The 16,174-nt window shown below is 55.4% G+C and overlaps 2 protein-coding genes across 3 annotated transcripts in view; one reads left to right on the forward strand and one right to left on the reverse strand.

Annotated features, from left to right (window-relative positions):
* Window positions 1-9,989, forward strand: part of NCAPD3 (non-SMC condensin II complex subunit D3) — a 57,397-nt gene extending 47,408 nt beyond the window's left edge. Inside the window, exons 26-34 of the mRNA XM_082661232.1 lie at window positions 20-153; window positions 334-533; window positions 2,775-2,885; window positions 4,382-4,564; window positions 5,024-5,178; window positions 5,322-5,449; window positions 6,513-6,590; window positions 9,268-9,457; window positions 9,544-9,989. Coding sequence (XP_082517358.1) covers window positions 20-153; window positions 334-533; window positions 2,775-2,885; window positions 4,382-4,564; window positions 5,024-5,178; window positions 5,322-5,449; window positions 6,513-6,590; window positions 9,268-9,457; window positions 9,544-9,649 — 1,285 coding nt within the window. The 3' untranslated portion in view covers window positions 9,650-9,989. The remainder of the gene's footprint in view (window positions 1-19; window positions 154-333; window positions 534-2,774; window positions 2,886-4,381; window positions 4,565-5,023; window positions 5,179-5,321; window positions 5,450-6,512; window positions 6,591-9,267; window positions 9,458-9,543) is intronic.
* A 934-nt stretch (window positions 9,990-10,923) lies between these two features.
* JAM3 (junctional adhesion molecule 3) overlaps window positions 10,924-16,174 on the reverse strand; it is a gene marked incomplete at its 5' end in the record, with an annotated part of 60,177 nt that continues 54,926 nt past the window's right edge. Inside the window, 6 exons of one of the 2 annotated variants that reach the window (XM_082659179.1) lie at window positions 10,924-11,757; window positions 13,450-13,504; window positions 13,586-13,715; window positions 14,530-14,629; window positions 15,152-15,354; window positions 15,763-15,915. In XM_082659179.1, the coding sequence (XP_082515305.1) occupies window positions 11,722-11,757; window positions 13,450-13,504; window positions 13,586-13,715; window positions 14,530-14,629; window positions 15,152-15,354; window positions 15,763-15,915 (677 nt within the window). In that variant the 3' untranslated portion in view covers window positions 10,924-11,721. Of the gene's footprint in view, window positions 13,178-13,449; window positions 13,505-13,585; window positions 13,716-14,529; window positions 14,630-15,151; window positions 15,355-15,762; window positions 15,916-16,174 lie in introns of both variants that reach the window. The other variant, XM_082659178.1, reaches the window with a different exon arrangement.

Raw genomic sequence — 16,174 nt, forward strand, 5'->3', positions numbered from 1 at the left:
GGGTCCTGTTCTGCCCTAGAGAGAAGCGGCTGTTCTCACTGAAGGGGAAGACAAACAAGGAGAAGCGGATGAAAATCTACAAGTTCCTTCTGGAGCACTTCACAGACGAGCAGCGGTTCAACATCACTTCCAAAATCTGCCTGAGCATCCTGGGTAGGACCGGCCGGCGTGGGGGATGAGACATGTGTGAAGGACCCAGCTCCCCTGCAGCCAGGGCCCCTTATGTCCTTGGCCGTCAGCTGTGCCGTGCAGGCCGACGGACCACCGGCTGTGCATCCCCCTTTGCCCCGCCCCCGGCAGCGTGTCTCAGAAGCCCATCTCTGCTTCCTCCAGCGTGCTTTGCCGACGGCGTCCTGCCCCTGGACATGGAAGCCAGCGAGCTGCTTTCGGACGCGTTCGAGGTGCTCAGCTCAAAGGAGATCAAGCTGCTGGCGATGAGGGCTAAATCGGACAAGGACCAGCTCGTGGAGGAGGAGGACCTGGCCCTGGCCAATGTGGTCATGCAGGAGGCGCAGAAGAAGCTCATCTCCCAGGTGAGTGTGCTACTCCCTGAAGGGGCCTGTGCGACCCCCGCCCCGAGTTCCGGGTGTCTGCCAAGGCCCCGCCTCATTCTTCCCATTGGCCTCAATGCTCACCTGGGGGTGCTGTTCTCCACCTGTGCCTGTGGCTCCAGCGGCTCCTGCAAGCCTGGACCTGCGAGCCTGTGGCCTGGCTGTGCTGCGGGCATCTCAGGCAGAATTGGTCATCTCTCCCTCCTACGTGTCTCTCTCATCGTGGTTCCCGGGGGCTCTGTTGTGGAGAAGGGCACCTTTATCTGCCAAGTTACCCTAAAGGGAGCCTGAGTCTGGCAGGCTAGTTACCCTAAAGGGAGCCTGAGTCTGGCAGGCTAGGCACAGAGCGCTGCTTGGCCGGTGCGTGTGAGGATTGGGATTCGAACAACAGCTGTGGTGCTCACCAGGCCCAGGTTCTGGTACCGAGCCTGCATCGCCACCTGAGCCCTGAAGCCTTCTGAACCCAAAGGAGTGGACTTTGGTCACATCCAGTGTGTCCCCAGGTCCTGTCCATTCATCCCACAAATCTGTCTGTCTCACGTTCCCACTAGCTCCACATTTATTTAACCTGTACCATTTCCATCTCGTTTCTTTTTGTTCTGGGCTGTGTACCGCCTTGCTGCCAGGGTAATCTTTCTTAAGTGCAGATTTGATCTTTTTATTCTCCTGCTTAAAATAGACTGAGGCAGAGAGGGGGAGCAGGGCACTTTTGGGGCCATGGATCGTGGGTGATTATCTAGATGCAGTGTTGGTTACTCAGCATATACTTGTGCCAAAACTCGTTCATCTGTTGACATAACACGGGCAAATGTTGTGGTATGTAAGTTACACCTCATCAATGATATCTTTAATAAGTGGGTTGGTGGCTTCCTGTCACCTTCTGGATAAAATCCCAATTCTTCTTCAAGGCACACAGAACTCCTGTGTGCACAGCACGCCCTTCTCTCCACGCCTCCTCCCATCCCTCCAGTCCGCTGACTCTTGGCCTCTGTGGAGACGTGCTCTCCTGCCCTGTGCCTTTGTGTGCTGCCGTTTCTGCCCAAGGTGCCCTGTCCCACCCCGTCCTCCCCTGCTGCCACCCAATCCCTACACGTCCCCAGGGTTTTCCCTGATACACATCCCGCCCTGCTCCTTCCCTCTTAGGCATCCCTCTTCCAAAGTCCCTTAACACCTGCCACTCGTCACCTGGCCACACATTGTAACGCACAGCCTGGCCTAGAAGTAACTTGAAGGCAAAAGTTCTTGGCTTCATTTCTGTAGCCCTGGAGGTTAGCCTTGTGTCTGGTAGAGAGAAGGTGTTGGATGATATTTGTGGAGTGAATGCATTTAAGCCATTTTTTAAGGCTGTCCCTATACTTAGCCTCTGCTCAGACTCATCTTTATGAAATTAATTATTCCTTTAGTCTTTGCTCTCCTGTTTCAAGAACTCTGATAAGATTTTTTAGAAATGAGTGGATTACAAGTAAGGAACATACACTAGTGACTTTAAATGAGGAAAAGAATAATTTTCAGATTCAGAATGACAGTCTTGCATGTGTGGGCTACTGTAATGAGTTATTTTTAATTCTAAGAGATTTAGTGCAGACCTTTGTGGTTAGTGATTGTTCTTGGTGAAGACTGCGAAGGCACTGTGTAAAATACCCAGCACGTTCTAAATGTGTGCAGAGTTACAGAGGGGGACACGCAAACCGTCTCCAGGCCCGGCCCCTCCCCGCATCGCCCTCCCACCTGCAGGCACGCGATGTCCCCAGTCCCAGGGAGGATGTTGAAAGGAGGGGCCCGGCGAGGAGCCAGGGGTCCGTGGTGGATTGTGGGGAGGTTTGGAGCTTGTGTCAAGTTCTTCATTCAGTTGTCCCTTGAGCAGTGTAGGGGCTGGGGCACCGACATCCCGCTCTTCCCACGTAGTTGAAAATCTCGATAACTTACAGACTGGGGTTGTTCAAGGGTTAACTGTAATTCTAGTTTCTTTTTCTTGTTTAGAAATAAGAATAGTACTTGTCTGCATCCTGCTTTACAAAGCCCTCTGAGCGTTTTGAGGTAATGGTTTTACAGTCTCCCCGGCTGAGGTGGCGTTCCTCTCCAATCCCCAGAATCATATCAAAAATAAAAAGTAAACTTAGGTCGTGTATGAGATCGGCCACGCAGGCAGAACTAGGCTGAGGGAAAGTCTTTGTCTTTCAGAACTTTGTGCATCTCAAACAGTCTTCGTTTGTGTTACCACAGGTTCAGAAGAGGAATTTCATAGAAAATATTATTCCAATTATCACCTCCCTGAAGTCTGTACTAGAGAAGAATAAGATCCCAGCTCTGCGGGAACTCATGCAGTATCTCAGGGTAAAGTCGGCCTTGGGATTTGTGGTTGGTGCCACGCCCCTGTTGGTTACTCAGGGTGTCTTGCAGTCCTTACCGTGGGTGCATCCGCGCTCGGAGCTGTGCCCCAGGCCGGCCTCTGACTGGGGGGAAGACAGATTGACTCCGCAGGTTCTTCAGAAGCTGGTCCTGCCTTTTGCGGGCAGTTGAGTCTTGTGTCCTTGCTGACAATTACATTCAGTTTTGAAGCTTCTCAGCTGCGGCTACAAGCAGAGCCCTCGTCTTAGTTCACTCTCTGGGTTCCCAGTCGGGAGATGCTGCCCAGAGCAGTGGCTTCGGGGCGTCCTGATCCTGGTCTACGCAGTGGGGCACGCGTACATGCAGAGCGGACATAAATGAGGCCTCAGGCCTCTCTGCAGAATCTTTCAATTAGAAAGAAATGCAGCATTTTTTTCCTTTTTGTTTACACTAGGCTATTTTCTTCCTCAAAAAATGCTAAGCATTTTTTTCCAAAAAGGGCGCTGAAAAATTAGATTTAATAATGATTTTTCAAATATCTCTTTATCCTACAGAAGTGAAGGTGGGAAAGACAGGCTGACTGTGGAGAAAATGAGGACTTCAGGTCACTCATGGTTTTTTTGCCCTGCTAAACCTCAGAGGAATAAAAAGAGCTTAGGTCCTAGGTAGACTCCTTAAACACGTGAGGAAAGGAAGTCCCCGTTTCTGAGCACACACCGAGCACGGCCACACGGCTTTAACCGAGGAGGGTGGCACGGCTTCGTGTGGACCCCATCGGAGCAGCTCCCGCAGTCCTCTCCTCCACCTGGGAGCCCTGGGGCGGCTGGAGGACTGGGCGGGTCTCATCCCCTAATGTGGGGCCACAGTAGATCTTTTCTCCCTCCAACATGTTAGGGAAAATGGTTTCTTCCTTAAGGCAGAGAGGCTGGGTCCTGGCATCCGTCCTTAAGACCTGAGAGCATCCTCGCCCTGATGTACTCATAGCCTCTGTCAGGATGTACAGATATCTGGCTCCGAGCCGCAGCTACATCCCCTGAGAAAGCCAGTGTGGACAGCCCCCCGTGACTGGCTCCAGCCAGGACACTGTGTGTTGCCCGCTCCCCAGCCTCTGGCTGGGATTCCTGAGGGGCTGCCTCATGGCACCACAAGACCCTTTGAACTGGTGGTGACCCAGAGCCGAGCCAGGCTGCCCAGATACACCTCCACCCCCATCCAGCTGTCAGGGTAGTTCTGTGCCCTGTGACGGGCTGCTTTAGGCTAAGAATGTGGGATTTCGGGTTACCTGGCAGATATGCGGGAAGCGTCCAGGGGCTCAGGCCCCTGCTCGTGTGGTCAGTACCGTGCAGCCGGCACTTCCTGGGGAGATACCGTCAGGTTCACTGGTTGGTCGATGTAGTGGGAACCGCCTGGTCTCGGCATGTTCCTGTTATTGATGATGTCATGTGGGAGAGCTCATTCACTTATTCAAGAGAATGCTCATGGATGCCTTGGGTCTGTTTTAGGAGGTGATGCAGGATTACCGAGATGAAATCAAGGATTTCTTCGCGGTTGACAAGCAGCTGGCCTCAGAGCTCGAGTACGACATGAAACGGTACCAGGAGCAGCTGGCCCAGGAACAGGAGCTGGCGAGGCAGGCCGATGCAGACAGGGCGGCCGCGAGCGCCCAGGGGGTGCAGGCCGGGCAGGTGAGTGGGCGGCCCCTCTCCATCTGCTCCCTGCCACCCGCCTCCCCAGCGTGTCCCAGCATGCACTTGTGAGCGCGGTCGTCTGAGCGAGGCCCTGGGGTGGCTGGAGGCCTGAGGGTGTCTCAGTGTTCCCGTGTCCCGTGGACAGCATCGCCAAGGGCCTTCTCTCCGTCGCCCCCGCCCATCTGGAAAGTCCTGAGTCCCAGTGTGGGGAGCGTGCAAGTTCCTGGAGAGCGAGGACCCTGCTGAGGGTCCTTGCTCTTTGATGGCAGAGAACCTGGTCTCCCCCACAGCCCCCTTGGGGTGAGCTTCTCTCCCAGAATCCCTGAAAGCCCTGTGAGTGCCATGCCAGGCAGCTGCCGGGGGCGGGGGTCTGAGACGGAACTGCTCAGAGGGTGTAAACATTTCTTGACGTTAAGTGTTGGAAGATACATAGTCTTAATTTCTCTTCTGCGACAGGTTGTTCCAAGTTTGGAAATGCCAGCTCCTGCCGGCCGAGAAAATGGCACCGTGGGCACCGCCGCCAGCCAGGCGTCCACATCCAGGCCCCATGCTGCCCACGCACCTCTGTCCCTGGACACTGGGCCACTGAAGAGGCTGGTGCCCAAAGCCAGGTGTGCAGGGCCGAGTCACCACATCCCCAGAGGCACCTCCCAGGTCACCCTGAGCATTGTTCGCATGTTGGCGCAGATTGGGTCTGAGGGAGGATGAGGGCGCGTCTCGTCTCTGTGCTTCACTGGTGTCTTTGCGACAACAGGCCCATGTCGCCGAGCACCATCGCCATCTTGAATTCTGTCAAGAAGGCCGTGGAGTCGAGCGGCCGGAGCGTGGGGCTGCCACCCTTCACCATGTGTCCCGAGGGCCCAGGCGAGCCCACTGAGCGCGGTGAGTCCACCGGGCGGCTCCAGGGCTCTCGGAGACCCGGGCCCCCTTCTCCTTCCCCATCAAAGCATTTCTGTTTGTTGTCTTTAAACAAGGGACTTTGGGGACTTGGGGTCACAGGGAGTAAAACAATCCTGTTTATGATGGAAGATCTGGAGAATGGGGTGATGTGGAGACCCAGCCGTAGCGGTGAGGTGTGTGTGTGTGGTTTTGTGTATGCAGTTGTGGTGGAGGTTGCGTGGCTTTGTAACTGTCGTGCACACAATCCCACGACCACAGCAACACGGGGAGGGCTTCCCGTCACCCTTCTGCAGTGCCTTGGCAGCCATGACGTGTTGCTCACCTGCCCATTCCTGGAAATGTAGGTTTTCTCAACGTTTTGAAACAAATCACATCACAAAGAACATCCTGGAACATACAGTCTTGTATGTGTGTGATCTTTAGGATTAACCCCCCTGAACGTCTTAACCTTTTGATGGTGAAACTGTCGTCTCCAGTTCCCCTCAGTGACATCCCTGCCGTGGCCCATGAGAGCCCAGGTCCTACAGAGAAACGCTGGTTTCATAATTTTCCACTTTCTCTGCTGAGCTTTTTTTTTTTTTTTTTTTTTTTTTTTTTTTTTTTTTGCGGTACGCAGGCCTCTCACTGCTGTGGCCTCTCCCGTTGCGGAGCACAGGCTCCGGACGCGCAGGCTCAGCGGCCATGGCTCACGGGCCCAGCCGCTCCGCAGCATGTGGGATCTTCCCGGACTGGGGCATGAACCCGTGTCCCCTGCATCGGCAGGCGGACTCTCAACCACTGCGCCACCAGGGAAGCCCTCTGCTGAGCTTTATAGACCCAAAATTTTCATTTTCATTTCCACTTGTTTGAATCCCAGTGAGAAAAGGCCATTGTTTCTCGTGTTTGTCATTTATTTGTATCTTTCTGAATTACCTCTTTAAAAGAATACTTTATTTGGGACAGTAAGTGTGTTGTGTAGTTTGCAAGTGTTTTTTCTCATTGGAATGTTTTGTCTTTGGGGCTGTTTGGGTTTTCGGAGAGGTAACGCTCTCCCATTTCATCCCAGTGTCCTCGCAGGGCTTGGAGCAGGAGTCCAGCGGAGCTCTTGACCTCATAACTAAACGGGCGATCAGCACCCCTGACCGTAAGTGGTTCGCGGGGACGAGCCGTTCTTCTGACTGCGGCAGGTACCGCGTGTGCGGGGGTCGCAGCAGAGCTGCTTCAGCCACGTCGCGGGGCATCAGGTCAGACTGGGCACAGCTGACCGCCGACCTCTTCCAGGTGCTTTTACACCTGGTGACTCCTCAGGTGGCCAACACCTCAGGTGGCCAACACCTCAGGTGGCCAGCACCTCAGGCCACCCGCTTCAGGGGCCAGGCCTCAGCGCTCGTGGCACCGCGCGTCACTGCGGGCTGCCTGAGTGGGCTGAGGCCTCCCCTGCTGGCCGTGAGGAGAGCCTGTGTCCTCTCCTACTGGGAGGTTTTTCTAATGTCCCGTGCTTTCCTTCTATTTGAAAATAGAGGTGAGTTAGAAGTGTGTTTATTCCTATCACTCGTTTTATATATAGCCTATTATCTCAAAACCCATAAAAACCATTGAGAAAATTACTGCAGTATGAAGAAACTCTGCCTGTCCAGAGTCTGTAGTATGTTTGCAAGGCCCCGCCTGGCGTGGCCCATGGGCCTCTGCCCATCTCCCGCCACCTGCCCCTGGCTCTGCACCCCAGTGTGGGCAGTCCTCCCAAGGGTGCAGGAGCCCCGCTCTCCTGGCGTCCGCGTCCTGGGGCCCCTCCCCCACCTATCACCCCTTCACTTCCAGAAGAAGCCCCGTTTGACCCTCAGAGTGGATGAGGTGCCCCTGGCACCACACTTGCAAGTCCTTCACCGTCCGTCTGGCTTTGGTTTGTAACTGTTTGCTCTCCACCACGTCTGGGGGTGCTGTCCGGGCCTGGACGGCAAGGGCTGCGAGCCGGCGGGACGAGAGGTCAGGTGGTGGCCGAGCTGGGCAAGGACTTGGGTGCTTCTCTCCGGCCCCACTGCTTTCTCGGCACTGGTCCTAGGCGTTATTACAGGAGGAGCGGAACACGCCGTTCCCTGTGGTGTCGAGGCCTCAGGGCATTGGGCCATCGTGCAGTCGTGCTCCATCAGCGGGCACTTACTGGGCACCTGCTGTGTTCTTGCGCCTTGCCTGGTGGTTCTGTTACCTGTGAGCTCTTAGAATACTTAACGGGTTAGAGATGATTTTCATCCGTCGTCCTGTGAAGGGAGATGAATGGATGAACAGAACTCCTACCCCACCCCTCCCCAGATGATGCCTGAATCGTGACAGCTTTTGTCATGAAGAGCAGGGGTAATTGGGGTCTAATGTTATATATGTAAAAAGTCACCCTTTTTCAAGCAAAAGAGTGCGGTGTATGCTCTGTGCTCCTGTCCTGGCGGTTTGGTGCCAGATGCTGTGGGAGGGAGTGCATTTCCCGTCCTCTGCTTGTCCCCCAGTCCCTGCTCTGTCCTGGCCGCACGTGCCCCTCACAGGAGGCCCGGCTGCTGCCACTCGGATTTGCACTGGAAGTGAGACTACTTCTCGAGTCTCTTGAATGTAAAATTCCTGGGGCTTTCTCCTCACACTGAACCAGAAAGAAATGCTGGAAGGTTGCCTCCTAGCTCTCCCTCCTCTGAGAATTACCAGATAACTTAAGAAGCCCACGTTCTGCCTTCTCTGGTTTATGTACCGGTTCTGTCACCACTTCTCAGGTGGGGTGACCATGGGGAAGTGGTCTCGGCTGCACTCGGTGTGGACATGGCATTCCTGCTGAGTGGAAATGAGGGATTTTCAGAGCCAGATTTTAACTGAAAATGGGGGGAGGCGGCGGGTAGCAAGTCCCTCTTAGGCTGTAAGTCAGTGGCGAAGGTGCTGCTGCCTGGACGTGCCAGGATATGCGGGGAGGGGGCTCAGAGCCCCCAGGGGCCCAGGGTCTGGACAGCAGCGGTGGAAACATACCCTGCTGCTGCCTGTTAAGGGGGCGCGAGAGGCTCCTGGGCCCACGGCACCAGGGATGCACTGACGCTAGCCAGCCACGGTGCAGGGGATGCCCAGAGCCTGGCCGTCCTGGCGCGTGCAGTGACAGCGTGCCTACCAGGTACGGGGTGGGGGCGTCTCAGGGGCAGTGGGGGCCGGGCCCCCTGAGCACGGAGCCACCGGGGTGCACACGCGGATCTGGGCAGATTTGCCTCTGGGGATGGAGGGACCCAGGTAGTAAACGACCGTCGTGGTTCAGTGTTTTCAGCACTTACCTTGTACCGAGTACTGTGTTAAGGACTTAACACAAGTGATCTCATTCAAACCTGGCAGTTCTTCTCAGGGAGGTGCATGTGTTTCCCCTTTAGAGAGTAAGAAACTCGAGGTTCCCAGAGTAGCTCACACAACCGGTGGGACGCAGAGCCCAAGTCTGACCAAGGTGGGAGGGGAGGTGGCAGGCGAGGGGACATCCGGGGTAGCAGCAGGGCTGCAGTGACCAGAGGGAGGGAGCAGGGCAGCATCTTCAGGGGACTCTGGAGCAGTGACAGGAAGAGCAGGGGGATCTGAGCTGCGGGTGGGGCCTCAGGCACGACAAGTGGCTGTTGAGAAGCCAAGGCTGTGCGCGCCGGTGCTCGGAGGGCGGTCAGGCCAGCGGTCTGGTCCTGCAGGGTGGCCCGATGATGGAGGCCGGGCTTGGGCACCGCGTGGGCCTGGGTGGACCCATAGCAAGATCCGCATCTGACCTTGCTCAATTTCTCTCCCTGAAGGCCTTCACTAACCCTCCACTGACTCTCCCCTCCACCCAGGGACCATCCAGAATGTCACGTTTGGAGCGGGACTCAGCTACATCAGCTCACCCCGGACACCCTTTCCCGTCAGAGGCCACTCCCCCCCGGCCAGGTCCACGAGCCGTGCCGGCACCCCAGGAAGTCTGGGGGTGTCAGAGGCCCCGGGCCACGGGGACAACGTTCTTTGTCTGTCACTGCCCGACATGCCGTAAGTTCCCTGGCCCCCGCCCAGAGGTGTTCCCGTTGGGAGGGGGGGGGCTGTCCCACCCCAGGTGACACGCCTATTCCCCCCAGGCCCCCGCAGCCCCCGCAGTGGAACGTGACATCTCCCGCCAGAGGAAAGGACAGCGCAGCCCCCAGGAGGTCACGCCGCAAGGCCCCCCTGAAAACAGCCAACTGACCACTGTGCCCCTGGCCCCAGACGCTTCCACTGTGAGCAAAGGGCTCGCCTGTGAGTCCAGCGCCGCCCAGCTTTTCACCTGTGTGGTTGGTCAACCTTTTCAGTTTCTCCTTATGAAATGCCTGGTTAAAAAGTGTAAAATACTAGAGAAATGCCTTAAGCATTTAATACTGTAACTTTACTCCAGATGGAAGGAGGCTGCCAGAGGGCGGCTTCCCACTCTGCTTCTCCAGGGACCCTTGCTGGACTGGAGGTCCTGCTCTTGCAGAAAGGCCTCCTTCCCTGGCTTCTCCCCACCGTGGTTTGTGACCCTCTTTTCCCAACTTCTGCCAACCTGTGTCATGTGCTAATTGTGTGCAATAAACCGAGAGATTTGTGAATTTAAAAAAACTTTGAAGATATCCAGTCCCTTCTCATAAGCGCTGTTCTGGTCCTTAAAGAACACAGTCCTGAGCGTTCTCTTCTATAGTCAAGCTTCTGGTAGCTGGTTTCAGTTCCTTATACTAAGTACATAGTTTCCCGTATCTGATATCAAAATCTTGATTGTAATATTTTTTCTATTTTTATTTATAAATTGCAGACTTTTAAAGCTTTTTCAAATGAATAAAAGTATGAGTACAGCCTTCGAGTATTTTTAGCGCAGGGCTTTAATTGGTACTTAATTGACATAAAGTGTTTAAGAACCCAAATCTTTCCCCGTTAGGGAAAAAGGACTCAATCTGTCTTTAACGTCCAGGTCCTCTGCCCCTGCCTCTGTCTTTTTCCTCACAGCAGACATCTTAGCATAGACTACAAGTCTCTGCTTAAGAAAACCCTCTGTGTTTCTTACCCGGAGCAACAGCAGCGCTGATGACATGCGCGTAGTCTGCTAAGGGCTGTTCCCGCAGGAGAGTGGCCTTAGGTTCCTCTGTTGGCGCCATCAGGTAACCTTAAAACCCTTGTATGTGCGTGTTTTGTCCAAAAATGACCAGAAAGAAATTTGGTTGGTTCACGTCTTAATCCCAGTTCTACAGAAGTAAAAGCACAGGGTTGCTGTTTGCGTGTCCTGCACATGACGGGGTGGTTGGATGAGAGGGTGGATGTCGTCATGACCCCCCAGCTCCCGTGTGTGTTGACACGCATGCACGGAGTCAGTCACAGGGCTGCCCCTAAGCGAATACCCTCACCTCCGTCCAGCACTTCAAACCTAGGGCCATGCCTGACATGACACAGGAAGGAGAGAAATGAAGAGACCAAGCTGCTTTTTTTTTAGAAGCTTTTATAAATGAGGTTTAAGAAATACCAACTCACAGGTGTGTTAGTAGCACAGGTCTGTGGCACTGTGTACAGCTGCAGCCACACCAAGGCCCCAGCAGCCCATGTGGCCTCGCGTCTCCAGCAACGTTTACATCTTAAAATCACTCGATGCTCCTTTTCTGTCTGCGTTTTTACAGTGACGGGCAGCAACCTCCCAGACCCCACACTCCTCTCTCCTCCGTCAGAGCCAGAGCCAGGTCACATGGCACCGGGGCGGAGGTTTTAGGGTACAAGAAGACTACCCCATCACTATGACAACCGAGGAGGAGGCTGGAGCTGCCCCCACAGGTGGAAGGGCCCTACCCTTCTCCACCCAGAGGAGCTGAGGATGAAGGGACAGTCTTAGGTCTGTCTGCGCTCTCAAGACACAGATGGAAGAAGTCAGGCACCCTAGCATGACGAGGTGCTGCCCTCTGCTGCTGCCAATACTCCATGACGACAGCGTTCACACGACTCAGAAAAGAAAGGGCAACGCAAGTCTCGAGTATTCAAGTAAGACACTGAAAGTTTCATCCCAAGATGACTGTGTTCTTCTACATAAAAACCATCCTGTAACACAGAGTCGGAGGCATCCTTCTGAGAAGCTCCTTGGTCCCAAGGGCTTCACGCTGAGTTAACACAGCAGCGTGTCTGAGGCTAAGAACAAAGGGTGCTGTTCCTGACGCCCCCACAAAGCAGGCAGCATGTGGGGCACGATCAGGAAGCTGCCTTTGACTCAGGCACACACTTTGCCCATCGTCAGTCAGACCGTCGCCGGCCGCCCTTCCTGCTGTTCTTCAGAGGCTGGCCTCGCGACCCTGCACAACAGCTTCCTGTGCGGCGAGACAGAACCTGCGCTGTCTTTATAGCAGAGAGGGACAGTGGGGTTCATTGTCTTTAACAGATTTGATTTCAAAACTGCCTTTGGCCCTGGACCGTCGTATGAACTACACAAGTAAGTAAAATGAATTTAAAAGCCAGACAGCAGGGCTGCTGTTTCCTGAGCCATCTTCAGCCAAAAACCTCTGTCCCAGGGAAGCCAGGCTGGGGTGCCACACCGAGGACCCCGCCCTTGCCGCCGTCCTGGGTTGACCCACGTGGTACGTGAACGGCACCCTTAGGTAGGGCTGATCCACGCACGGCCAGCGTCGGGGCGTCGGACAAGGGTGGGCGGGCTGGCCTGGAGTCAGGAGCCAATGCTACTCCGAGCAGGTATGCGGCCCCACCCCGGGCACCAACCAGCACGGTCTGCACACCGCGTCTGTGGGTCTGGGGCAGAGGTGGTCTGAGGAGCCCAAGGAAGAGGCAGCTTGAAGCCAACCCAAGAGCCCTTCGTGTCTCTTCTGGAGAGACGCAAACAGACCAAGACAGTACTCAACTGGAATTTTCTTAAAGGTTTCCTAAGCACAAGGAACACTGAGTGGTGTTTCCAATTGAACAGGAGTAGCTTGGGCTCCTGCCTTAAGTTGAACTTTTAAAAAAAGAGGTTATTTAACATTGTATGACAACTTATTTACAGTTTAAATAGAAATTTTCAATAATCAAAATACATCTTTAGCAAAAATTTAGAATGTAAAATTTTATAAAATACCCATAGAAAAGCAGAACATAGTATCAGTACCATTTCAGATTTAGCATAAGATGAAGGTCTTCCTTCAACACTGGGACCCGCCATGGATGAGCAGGGTTCCTACAGGTAAGAAGATTCCCTCCTTCTAACAAGCAATTTACCTTCCTGATTTGGACTGTTGTTATAAAATGCTGACCCAAAAAGATTCCCCAAGATGGACACTAGGACAGTGACAGCAAAGCCTCAGGATGAAGTGGCCTGACCACTTGGCCACCGTGAAGCCAGGTCACTGCAGCTGAGGCTCATGCCTTGCCCCCCTCTGCCAGCCCTTGGATACCGATGCCGATGCCACGGAGCAGATCACCGTGCCTCCCGGGCCCTTGGCGCCCGCCCTGAGGTCACCCAGACCCCGATGGGCTCGGCCTCGAGAACCCAGTCACTTTTTGGCCTTGTGACTGTGCCCATCTTGAGGAAAACTCTTTTATTCGTGTGGCTTGTTAAAAAGTAAGAAAGGAGTAGCGGTCAACTTTGGCCAAAACAAAAAGCTTTCGTGCGCGTGTCCAGCCCCGTCTGGCTCCCCTCGCAGGGCTGCTCCCAGCAGGGTCCCCCGTGGAGGTATCCACGTGTGCGTGCGGCCGTGCTGCCGTCTAGATCACGAATGAGGACTTGTGTCTGAAGTCGCCCTGCAAGGCCAACACTGGCTTAGAGGGCAGCCCGCGGCCACGCAGGGCCCAGCGTGCGGTGGGAAGGGAGCCTGACACCGCTTCCCCACAGCGTGCTCTGAGGAGAGGCCGTGAGGCCTGTGGACTGAGTGCCCCGCAAGCGCACAGCCAGGGGAAGGGCTGAGGGCTCGCGCTTCGGACGTGACTCAGAAATCTCTTCTACGGACCTGCTTGGTTCTCAGGGGAATGTCATCTTCCCTGCTCGGGACACTGCAGCCTCTAGGCTGCCTTACCTCATCGTCCGTCCTGATGTAGTTAACTCCATCCGGCTTCCCTGGGTTCTTGTAGCTGAAACAGAGGGAAGCCGAGTGACCACCGGTGGACCACAGAAATGCCCACTGGAGCTTTGTGCAGGTAGGACAGGCTCACCTTTCCCCGTTCTGCTTATTGTTGATGAAGTAGCCACGTCTGTAGGCACAGCAGATGCCCACTGTGATCAGGGCCAGTACAGTCAGGACAACCAGGACTCCCCCAATAATCCCGCCGATGTTGAGGTCATCTGGAGAAGAGAAGGGGTCAGAAGACGCGGCCTGCTGCCCCTGCCCCTCCCGGCCCGGAACACCTCCGCCCACAGGCCACGACACCCACCCGCTGCGCCAAAGCCGTGTGGCACTGCCTGCGGGGCATAACAATCATCTGGGGACATTATTACTGGACGACATGGTTATACTACAAAGACAGCTAGGAGCCAGAGTCCTAAGGAAGAAAAAATTCTCCCTTATCTAGTACAGCGTTCTTGAATGTGAGTGCACTTTTAAAAATAAGTCTTTGAAATTTTGATTTCATAACGTCAGTTCCCAAGCTCTATCCATAGAGAGTCCAGAGGTCTGGGGCAAAGCCCAGGAATCTTCCTCCTGCCGAGAGCAGCTTCCCAAATCTGACAGCAGCCAGAAGAGTCGCCTGGAGGCTGACTCCACAGGTGAGGGGGGCCCTGAAGTCTAACCCCGTCCTGCCTTCAACCCCCCTTAGAGCCAACACCCCCAGAGAAAGAAGCACCCGAACAGGGCAGAATTACTGGGGCTAAACCCTGGGTTTCAGCTTACCGCTACTGCAAAACGGTTAAACTTGATACATTTCTGGAGAACCTTGTATCTCGATAATTCTATCAGTTACCAAAGAAATGGAGTTCATGGAACGTCGTTAAGAGTTACAAGATGAGGAGAGGACCAGCGTGTCAGTCCTCCAGCTGCTCCTTGGTGTGTCCTCGCCTCCTCCCACCGGACCCGGGCAGAGCCCGTGTGCCCGCGCAGGGGGGGGTCACAGCTGAGGGGCACCCGCCGGTCTGCAGGGCAAGGCTCGGCAGAGACACTCACACACTTCCATGTCCTGCTCCTCGCAGCGGGCTGAGCCCGCATCGTTGGAGGCGATGCAGTAGTACTGGCCCGAGTCCTCCTTGTGGATGGCGCTGAACACCTGTTTGGGGACTGGGAGTGAATGGGGACCCGACAGCAGGGCTTGGTGCACAGTGAGCCCCCTCCATGCCAGGGGCACCAGAGCCGGCAGCAGCCGGGCTTCACGTGCCCGTGACTCCAACCCACTGCCTCCTCACTCCCCACCACGGGGTCATCCACGAACATCTGTGTGTCTCTAGAAGGACTTTTTAAAAGTCGTGCCCACGACATCACGACCGTGCTGAATGCAGCCAGCAGTTCCTCAACATCAGACGTGTGGCCAGGGAGTAAGTCCCAGCTGCCTCCCGACTCTGTCCCGAGGACAGCACCGGCCAGGCCACCTACGCCCTCCTCAGTCACTGTCCCCCCCTTGGCTCTGCCCCCTTTCCCTGGCCCCCTTACAACTTTTCTGTCTATAAAGGGAGGGCAGGGTCCCCGATGTGCGGGGCTCAAAGCTGCTGTCTCGTAAAGTTTACTGTCTCTTAATAACTGCTCTTCCCACGACACAGACGTGTGCACCCGCCCCCCTTCTGAGAGACCTTACCAGGGTGCCCGTGTCAGGGTTGAAGAGGAAAGAGGAGTTTCGGAACCGGGGGTTGGCCCTGGAATCTGTGGGCAGTGGCACGTCGTTGCGGTACCAGCTGTAATGTGGCCGGGGGTAGCCCTCGCCCTCCTGGCAGGTCAGCGTGGCCGCCTTGCCCACAGGCACAGCCCTTGGCACCCTGCACACTGGGGGCACAGGCTTCACTGCAGGAGAAGCACGGCAGGGGTTACGGTCAGCAACAGGGCCCTGTTCTTACCACAGCCCACAATGAACCTGCTCCAAAAACGAGTCAGCCAGCCGGGTTCCAGACGCTGCGTCGCGGGCAGGCCTGCTCCCCCGTGGCTCGCACTGCCTGTGGTTGCCCCCGTAGGTGACCCCCCAGCGTTCCCAGTGCCTCCACCCCCTCTAGCAGGTGGACAGAAGAGGCAGAAGCTCCCCTTCTCTCCTCACCTCCAACCCAACGCAGGCAGCCTGAGCTTCCCCTGCCCCACCAAGCGCCACACCCTCGGGGACGTGACTGTAGAAGCAAAGGAAGGAAGGAAGCTGGTCTTCTCCCCACAGGCAGGCGCGTGAGCCGAGGGCAGGGGCCACCACCCCACGTGCACGCGCACCTTGCACAGTTAACTCGATGACAATCTCATCAATCTCCTTGCGGTCGTGCCGAGCAACCACCTCGCAGCGGTAAAGGGCTGAGTCCGTCCGGGTCACGTTCCAGATCTTCAGAGAGGTTTTCCCCAGCAGTTCTGCACGGCCGGCCAGGTCTCCTGTACAGAAGACAGGGCACTGAGGGGCTCTTTACAGACAGCTCTGCTGCTTGAAGGAGGAGGTTCTGGGGCCATCTCTGGTGCCTCGGCAGGAAAACTGCAACTGGCTCGTCTCCGTTCCTGTGAGAATGCCGAGCACCAAGGGAGTGCCTGGGCTGTAAGAGGACTTGGCCATGTGTCTCTGTTGTTAAGGCAAGGGCCTCCTTTCCTTTTCATCATTCCCAGAAAGGGTTCCCCATTAAAAGAGAAAACAAGTCAA

The sequence above is a fragment of the Grampus griseus genome (assembly GCF_964374135.1).
Source record: "Grampus griseus genome assembly, chromosome: 8".
NCBI lineage: Eukaryota > Metazoa > Chordata > Mammalia > Artiodactyla > Delphinidae > Grampus > Grampus griseus.